Genomic DNA, 8913 nt, shown 5'->3' on the forward strand with positions numbered 1-8913 from the left:
ACCTAAAGTCGATGGTAAATCCAAGCACACGCCCAAATAAAAAATTAGAGCTCATGGTCATTTTTTTTCATCAAACCTCCAAATCATAAATTGGAGGATGAAAAATATTTGTATAATATGAATCTATGCTTACCCAATCTGCCCAATCAAATAAAGAACTGATTCCATCAATAAAGACTTTGGAATCAATAAAGACTTGGAAATAAAATGATTCAAAATTACGCACAAACCAACCAATGAACGCAGACAGTTTTTCGGAGGTGGCGGAGTGGTGACAACGGCGATCGTCGTGGTGGCTCGTGATGGTGACGGTGATCGTGTACCTCTCCACCCTGACGTTTAATTGGAATATCAAACCACAGTAGAAGTAGAAAAAGGTGGAAAGATTAACCATGGTCATAGTCTCTTCTATTTTTCAAAGCAGATTTTCAATTTTTTTTTAAATAAAAGTGCCACATGTCAGCGTCCGACTGAGTTAGGGCACAGCCCTAACGCCAGCATCGAATTAACCGTTAACTTGAGTAAAAATGAGAAAATACAACACTGAAATATAGTGAGTTTTAAGCAATTTGTCCTTGAGTAAAATCATTATAAATTACTAAAAAAATTGTTATTTTGCCTCCCGACCCCACCAAGGCAAATCCAATCTCGTACACCCCCAGTTTCCAGCTATAAAATCGCACCTTTTCCACTCCTTTTATCCTGCACTCCGCACCTCCAGGTGCAAGTTAGCACATACCACCGTAAGACCGGTATTGTTGTTATTTTAAAATGGCGGCTTCACCTTCGTTAACGAACATTAAACTTCCGCCGCAGTCCATCGTCGTCTCATGGCTAGGCCATCGGGCCCTCTCCTCCACTTTCCTCATCAACTCGTTTTCCTTCTCCCGCCGCCGTCGCCACCATCAACCTCGCCGGTTCTCTGTTCTCTCCATGGACGCGAAACCGACGATTCTCGTTGCTGATAAGCTCGGCGACGCGGGGTTGAAGCTGCTCAAAGAATTCTCCAACGTGGACTGCTCGTACAACCTCAGCCTCGAGGAGCTTTGCACCAAGATTTCGCTATGTGACGCGCTGATTGTGAGGAGTGGCACCAGGGTGAGCCGTGAGGTATTCGAAGCCTCCGCCGGGAGGCTGAAGGTTGTTGGAAGAGCTGGAGTTGGAATCGATAATGTGGATCTGGCAGCCGCGACTGAGCATGGGTGTTTAGTGGTGAACGCGCCAACGGCTAACACAGTGGCCGCAGCGGAGCATGGGATTGCTCTCCTAACAGCCATGGCCAGGAATATTGCTCAAGCGGACGCATCGATCAAAGCTGGTTTGTATTCGACGTAATTTTTGCACAGTCATCAAATTATGTGAATGCACCATACCCGTGTTTGATTTGGAAGCATTTCTTAAAATCGTTGATCATATAGAATTTTTTTGTTTCAAGTGATTGGAGTAAGGTAGATGCTGTCATAGACAAACTTCAAACATAATGGTTATAAAAACAGAAGAAGCTAATTTCACATAAGAATTACATTTTCATGAATACATATCATCGCCGTTCCCAAATCCTTTAGGCATATTTCATTTTGGCATCAAGGTTAATCAGTTTCATTCTGCCAATTCCATTATGGTGTATCCATCCAACCCATCTGACTCTGCATTGTACCAGTCAATATAGCTTCTGTTTCCAGCATTCCTGTAAATATTTTTTGTGTCCAATGCTTAAGCATGTTTGTTAGTTTTTGACTCTGTCTTGGAAATTGGAATTTTCTTAATATTTCATTTTGTGACCGATCCAGGGAAATGGGAGAGAAGTAAATATGTTGGTGTGTCTCTTGTGGGAAAGACACTTGCGGTAATGGGGTTCGGGAAGGTGGGGTCTGAAGTTTCCAGGCGTGCTAAGGGACTTGGAATGCATGTCATCGCACATGATCCATATGCCCCTGCTGACCGTGCACGGGCCATAGGTGTACAACTTGTGAGCTTCGAAGAAGCTATTATGTCAGCCGACTTTATCTCACTTCACATGCCACTGACAGCTTCCACTGCCAAAATTTTAAATGATGAAACTTTTGCTATGATGAAAAAAGGAGTCCGGATTGTCAACATTGCACGAGGGGCAGTGATTGATGAAGAAGCATTAGTTAGAGCCCTGGATGCCGGCATTGTAGCCCAGGTTCTTGCTTCATCTTCGAATAACAAATGATAAATGATGTGGTAATTATTGTTAGAAGTCACTTTTCTGAAAAGCTTGAAGTCATGGAAAGTGGCCCGGAGTATTAATATTTATACTTTACAATACACTCACATCTTAGTTTACGATTGGGAAATATATGTGCAAATTAATATTCAAGGCGTGCTCCTACATGTGTTTGGATGTTCGGCAACAAGAGCCCTAAAATAATCACTTAAGACCACTTAAATGAAATATGATGGGGATTGTGTCTGCTGGTTTCGAACTCGTGATCTAATGTCATATTAGAAACTATTTTTCTTAAAAGTTCAAGCTCATAAGAGGTTATCTTAAATAAAAATTTTCTCAAAAGTGTCGTTGCAGGCAGCACTTGATGTCTTTACGGAAGAGCCGCCGCCCAGGGGCAGCAAGTTGGTACAGCATGAGAATGTAACTGCTAGTCCACATCTTGGTGCCAGTACAATGGAAGCTCAGGTTTGCACAATGCTGCTTGATCTTTCTTGATTTCTGAATCTCCCCAATTTTAGTTTTTCATAACTCTTCCTGTTTAAATTAAATATAGGAAGGAGTGGCCATTGAAATAGCTGAAGCTGTTTTAGGAGCCTTGAACGGGGAGCTTGCTGCAACTGCTGTCAATGCTCCCATGGTTTCTGCACAGGTACTCTTATTAAACACGGTTATTACAAAATTTAGTCCTTTGTTTTTCCAAAGGGACACAGCCACTATCTGATTGAGCTGTGATCCTAATTTATGGTGCTTGTCATGCTTTGTTATTATTTTGTTGTACAAGGAAAGGTATTTTGGCCATTGATGCAGATTTTATGACATCGACTTGTCGCTAGTTTTTAATGAAGTGAGAGAGACAGAGAGAGAGAGTAAAACTCTTACTGTGGAAAACAGGATTGCCTTTGTAAACTGTCGAAGTTTCTATCTACATAAATTTTTTGATTGCAGGTTCTCTCAGAGCTGAAGCCTTATGTTACTCTTTCAGAAAAACTCGGTCGCCTTGCTGTCCAGTTAGTGGCAGGTGGTAGTGGCGTAACCAATGTAAAAATCACATATGCTTCCGCTAGGGCCCCAGATGATCTCGACACACGCGTGCTTCGTGCCATGATAATCAAGGGTCTGATTGAGCCTATCTCAAGCGTTTTTGTGAATCTGGTGAATGCTGATTTCAATGCTAAACAAAGAGGACTACACATAGTTGAAGAACGTATTATACTTGATGGTTCACCAGAAAGCCCACTTGATTCAATCCAAGTTCAAATCTTCAGCGTGGAATCAAGATTTGCCAGTGCAATATCTGATTTTGGCGAAATCAATGTCGAAGGTCGGGTTAAAGATGGAATCCCACACTTGACAAAAGTAGGATCTTTTGGTGTAGATGTCAGCTTAGAAGGCAGTATCATACTCTGCCGGCAAGTTGATCAGCCTGGAATGATAGGAAAAGTTGGTAGCATTCTGGGCGAGGAGAACGTGAATGTGAACTTTATGAGTGTTGGAAGGATAGCTCCTAGGAAGCAAGCTATAATGGCTATTGGAGTCGACGAGGAACCAAGCAGACAGTCATTGAGAAGGATTGGAGAAATCTCAGCTGTTGAGGAATTTGTTTACCTTAAGTTGTAGAGATTCATTATTCTTTTGTTGTATAGCACTCAATTTTTGTTAAATATACCACAAGGAAAAATCAACTTCCAATCCAGTCTATTAACAAATTTTGCAAGTATTCCTTGTATCCTTTTTTCTGCTTTCAAGCTTCCATATATCTGCAAAAAGCAAACCGCATGCAATCTTTATTTAAAACAATTCGCCCTTTTAGTGGTTCGAACTTTTCCTATCTATCCCCACTCATCACTTATTGCTGGCATGAATAGCCTATCTTTTGAACCATACGCTAGTTTCAGTGGCATTATCAATTGATTCTGCGCATAATTCAGTGCAGGATCAATACGTCCTTGTAACTGCCTTCAGTGAAAATTAAACGTAAGAGATATTTAGTTCAGAAAATGAAATGGCACTTAACTAAAAGTTAGGACGACAACATTGTTTTATACTATAAATCAGGTCAGACATCACGTTCTGATTCATTCAAAACAGTTGGCCATTAACTTTGTTACTTCATATTTCACTGGTAATAAGAAATTACAATATCTTTTGCAACTTCCTAATCACAAAAGCATTATTAAGATACAGTGGCTAAATGTTACCAAGAAGCCAATGACAAACAATAGTTCCTACTTATGAACCAGAAAGGAATGGGACATGAGCAAGAGTAGTCTGAAGGGATACGGGGAGATGGTGAACAGCCAAATACGCAGCAATACCAGCCGCATAACCAGCAAAAGCAAAGCCACTTACCTGAGTAAAAGAAAAAATAGAGTGGCTCAGTTTAAGGTATGAAAAATTCATTTAGTCTCGTAGATAATACATGTCTTGCAAAATATACATTTCGCAGGTACCAAAAGAATTGGACATTCTCCATCCCCATAAATGCAGCAGCAGCAGCAGCAGCAGCAGAAGATCCGATGACTAATATGGATCCACCTGTCTGTACCAGCACAAAATGCTACGAGCTGCCAGAATTCAGAATCTTGAACTTATTTTTTTAATAGAATATTCGGTTTTGCTTGAGCCTCCCTCCCAATTTGGTCTCCCACTTGTCTAAATCTTGAATTACCAAGAAAAAATAATTAGTTGGTGCCTTAAGCACGGTTTTTCAAATGCGCTTTCCGTTTCAGAAGAATCCCTTTCATAACTGAACTCCATCATCATTTTAACCAAAGCTCTTTTTTCAAGCTTCGATAAATATCTACTTCAACTGAACAAAATCAAGACACATAACCATGTACCTTCAAATTACAAAATTAACCCTAATTTCCATGGATTTATCTTTCAAATTTTCGAATTAATAAATAAATAACTCGTAAATCAGTCGGTTCATTCTAGTTTTTCTCTCTAACGGTTCGATTTTTCAGTTTTCGGTTTTGAATATATCTGGTCCAAAACCTAAACATTTTATTACGGTTCGTCCGATTTTTTTGTAATACAGTTCGGTTTATATGATCGTTTATATACAGTTTTATAATATTTTGTTAAGAAATAAAATTATACATCGCTTGATGTTTGATGAATGCAATATATATAAAAGAAACAATGACAGTAGATGAGTAGAATATATATGATTACAATAAACTTATGACTTAACAATCTAAGAAACAGAACCGTGAACTTGGAAGAGAACAACCCAATAAAATAAAATTATGGTTAAGAATCATCCAGAAGAAAAACAAAATGATAAGTTATTGAAGTACCATGAGCTATGAAGATTGAAATTTCAAGCAGATAATGGAGTTGCGTGAATTCAGATGAAGAAGGAAAGAAAACGGTTGATAGAGGTATAAACGTACACTGATGAGTAATGACTAAGTTCAACCCTAACTCCCAAACGAGATGATTAGTCAATAGTCAATATTGGAGTTGTCACATGATTAATGCGCATTATACAAAAAACCTAATATTTAAACATAATATGGTCAGTTCGATTATTTCGGTTTTTGAGGATCAAAACCATAAACCGAATCGAAAAACCGAATTTCTTTAATTTTGAAATCATAATGGCCGAAGAACTGATAAACTGAGCCATTTAAGCAGAATTTTTCGATCCGGTCGGTTATTTCGATATTAACAAAACTATGTCTACAAACGTGAGCAAATCAATTATAATATATTTTATTAAGTAATATACAACACGTATGCGTAACACGTGTGCGTCGTCCTCGCTGTGATAAAGTAAAGTAAATTCTTTGGAATTAGACAACATTTTGAAGTCAGCACATAGATATGACACGTGTCGACATTTCCCTTCCCTGCTTGGCCTCTCAAATAAATTCCCAAATCCTGATAGCCATTGGGAGGCTTACAGTGAGATGGCGGCAGCTACGCAGATTTCTTCTCCTCTCCGCAGCTACGCTTCAATTCGCGGTAGATTTAATAGCTTATAGTTTTCGATGCTTCTTATACTACCTACCATTCTTACTGTCCCTGGTTACTCGCATTTGGCAGATGGCGGTGGGATAACTCCAGCACAAACTCTTGCCTTTGCTCGTGTCCCGTGCAAATTCGGAACCGTATTTGCTACTGGCTGTCCTCTCTGTAAGATGTATTCAACAAGTTTTGATTGTAATGTATGCTTGCTGTAACTTTCGCAATTCGTATTTGTGTTTGTTGAGGAGAAGCGGCAACGATTCTGCTTATCATTCTCTCGCTGCTCGGTTCAGTGTATCGTTTTGGTACCTTATTTTTATTTTTTTTGGTTATTTCAAATGCCAATCTTAAATGGGATGGAACTGAATTTTCGAATAGGACCGCTATGATGTATTGCGTGGCTCTTTAATTTTATGTATTTGTTTTGTGGAGATATAAAGTAATGGTTTTGGAAAAGTTTTGGCATAAAATGTCAAACAATGTTCCTTTTGAGGTTAATCGTGAACTTGGAAATTGAACTGTTGGTCGTGGAGCGAGAAATCGCAAGGAGTGATGAAGAACTCGAAAAAAATCTTTGCCGCTGGGTGGGTGGTTCGGTTTTTTTTGTTGCCATAGGTCACAGTGGAAGTTTTTTAGAAAAAATTAGACTATTTTTAATTTCTTTTATTTTTTGTTTTTCGGTCTGGTGTTCTCTCATGAACACGTAGCTAAATTTTTAGCTTAATAGGGCTATTGTCATGTGCTTCAGTTCAAGTATTATCATAAGAGATTGTGATAGTTTTAGAAAACTCAAGACAAAAATCTGGCAGTGGCTACCACCACTAGCTCCTGCTTAGGCCCTGGTGAAGATGGACTTGGTTCAAGGAATTTGAGTGTAATCTTGCTAATGTTTATTTTCTTTTCCAGTGATTCAGAAACCATTTTACCAGAGATTTACAGCACAAAATTCAAAATTTGTTTCCATTAGATGTGAGCAGAACACCAAGGAGGGGAATGGTTTAGATATATGGATTGGGAGACTGGCAATGGTAGGCTTTACTGCAGCTATTACCATCGAAATCGCGACAGGCAAAGGACTCCTAGAGGTATTCCATCTGTACAAATGCTTTTGTTGAGATTTTGAATCTTCTATTGACAATTGCTGGAGTTCGAATTTTCCAATTCCTCTTAGTTATTCTCGGGCACAGCAGGTAGCGGGGCTATTGGCACACTTCGACCATCCTTAAATTTTTTATGGAATTTTTTCAATAAAAAATTCATGTGCCATCCCCTCTTCCATATCTCGGGTCTGCCCTGGTTATGTGATCTGTAATTTTGGTACGAGTAGCATCATATATGCTGAATGTAAGGCATTTCTCATGATATACCTAGTTGGACGGGAGGATGCACATGGTCTTTCAAGTTCATGATATGAGATTCACTTTTCATTATGTTCTAAGTGACTTTAATTTGTTCCTTACCCTAAAAGAAGGGAAATACTAATAATATCATTTGGCTTTAATCATCAGTATAGCATAAAGTAAAAAGAAACCATAGTTGAGGAGGGTATTTGAAAAGACCAAAGGAAAAGGAAGAGTTGGCATTTTGTTCGGGTATTTACACACCACAACAAGCTTTTGTTCAGGCACATGCAACGCATGATTCTGCGCCTTGCGCCGTTGATGTCTCATTATCCTCCCCAATCTTAGGAAGCCTAATCCGGGAGAGGCTTTTGTGGAAATTAGGAACTTTTGCTGGTATTATGTATCACAATCTAGGTCACTTGGGCATGCCAAAAAAACTTTAGATACGGACTCTGCTAGAAACTACTAGTTGTCCTTATTCATTTCGCAATAATAGACTAAAATTGCTGCAAGAGTCCGTTGTGTAGTTTTATAAAACCATGTCCACCTCTTCCATAATCAAAGAAATGGTGGGAAACTTTTTATGATGGATTGAAGTTTGGTCCCGCTCCCCGAGTGGCGAATTATAGTGAAATATTGACTCTTCCTATTTTCAGAATGTTGGGCTGATAACACCATTGCCCATAGCAGCATTGACAGTTACAGCACTGGTGGGAGTTCTACTCGCAGTCTTCATCTTCCAATCTGCATCCAACAATTGATCAGTTACATTTCTCTCCCCACTTCCATTTTCAAATCTTTTTCTGTCGAGTTACTATTTTTTGTCCATGTATAATTTACCATGTACTTGCCTACTGAATATGTAAAGTCTGTCATATTTGTTTCCCACTTTTATATGGCATTTGTGCGCATGTTCGGGCAGATTATATTTCAAAGTGAAATTTGAAATATTTTTTTAGAAAAAAAACTGCATTTAGTTTGAAATAGTCAGTTAATGTTTTTATTATAGACTATATGTTTATATAAAACACCACCAAAACGTTTACTATGACATGATAAAATTATCCATGTGATTCAAATCCGAAGGATATTGTTTCTTCATATATGTAAGAAATGTTCCGTTATGAATCATGATTGAGACTTAAAATTTAATTCAACAACAAAAATTTCCAATATTTAATCGATGTGAGAAATTTAACACTTAGGTATAGTTTGGCACATATGATAGGATAAGCATGTGATATATAATGTAAAGATAAGTTAAGGATAAATAAGATGTAGGATATTATATTTAATGTTTGGTATGATTTTAATAAGAGTGATTAAATTTATATATTAGATTATAATGACAAAATTAACCTTATCATAATAATTTTTATCATTTCAAAGTTGTTGTTTGAG

At 38.2% G+C, this 8913-nt stretch overlaps 2 protein-coding genes across 2 annotated transcripts; both read left to right on the plus strand.

Annotated features, from left to right (window-relative positions):
• Positions 1-692: 692 nt before the first annotated feature.
• LOC140812426 (D-3-phosphoglycerate dehydrogenase 3, chloroplastic-like) lies at positions 693-3939 on the plus strand. Its single transcript, XM_073170686.1, has 5 exons — positions 693-1318; positions 1791-2167; positions 2549-2659; positions 2748-2843; positions 3140-3939. Exons 1-5 carry the CDS (start codon positions 772-774, stop codon positions 3809-3811), a joined length of 1803 nt encoding a protein of 600 aa, XP_073026787.1. The 5' UTR covers positions 693-771; the 3' UTR covers positions 3812-3939.
• Positions 3940-6015: 2076 nt separating this feature from the next.
• LOC140812741 (stress enhanced protein 1, chloroplastic-like) lies at positions 6016-8413 on the plus strand. The gene is made up of 4 exons (XM_073171100.1): positions 6016-6166; positions 6248-6337; positions 7076-7254; positions 8169-8413. The coding sequence occupies exons 1-4, from the start codon at positions 6112-6114 to the stop codon at positions 8271-8273; spliced, it is 429 nt and encodes a 142-aa protein (XP_073027201.1). The 5' UTR covers positions 6016-6111; the 3' UTR covers positions 8274-8413.
• The last annotated feature ends 500 nt before the right edge of the window (positions 8414-8913 follow it).

This window comes from Primulina eburnea, chromosome 14, assembly GCF_022965805.1.
Source record: "Primulina eburnea isolate SZY01 chromosome 14, ASM2296580v1, whole genome shotgun sequence".
NCBI classification, from domain to species: domain Eukaryota; kingdom Viridiplantae; phylum Streptophyta; class Magnoliopsida; order Lamiales; family Gesneriaceae; genus Primulina; species Primulina eburnea.

What these genes read in the sequence shown, in the direction of transcription:
- LOC140812426 (XM_073170686.1), top strand. Translation starts at nt 772, where the DNA reads ATGGCGGCTTCACCTTCGTTAACGAACATTAAACTTCCGCCGCAGTCC. An exon ending in ATGCCGGCATTGTAGCCCAG is followed by an intron (nt 2,168 to 2,548) that starts GTTCTTGCTTCA and finishes GTGTCGTTGCAG; the next exon opens with GCAGCACTTGATGTCTTTAC. An exon ending in CTCCCATGGTTTCTGCACAG is followed by an intron (nt 2,844 to 3,139) that starts GTACTCTTATTA and finishes TTTTGATTGCAG; the next exon opens with GTTCTCTCAGAGCTGAAGCC.
- LOC140812741 (XM_073171100.1), top strand. Translation starts at nt 6,112, where the DNA reads ATGGCGGCAGCTACGCAGATTTCTTCTCCTCTCCGCAGCTACGCTTCA. An exon ending in TGCTACTGGCTGTCCTCTCT is followed by an intron (nt 6,338 to 7,075) that starts GTAAGATGTATT and finishes TTTCTTTTCCAG; the next exon opens with TGATTCAGAAACCATTTTAC. An exon ending in CAGGCAAAGGACTCCTAGAG is followed by an intron (nt 7,255 to 8,168) that starts GTATTCCATCTG and finishes TCCTATTTTCAG; the next exon opens with AATGTTGGGCTGATAACACC.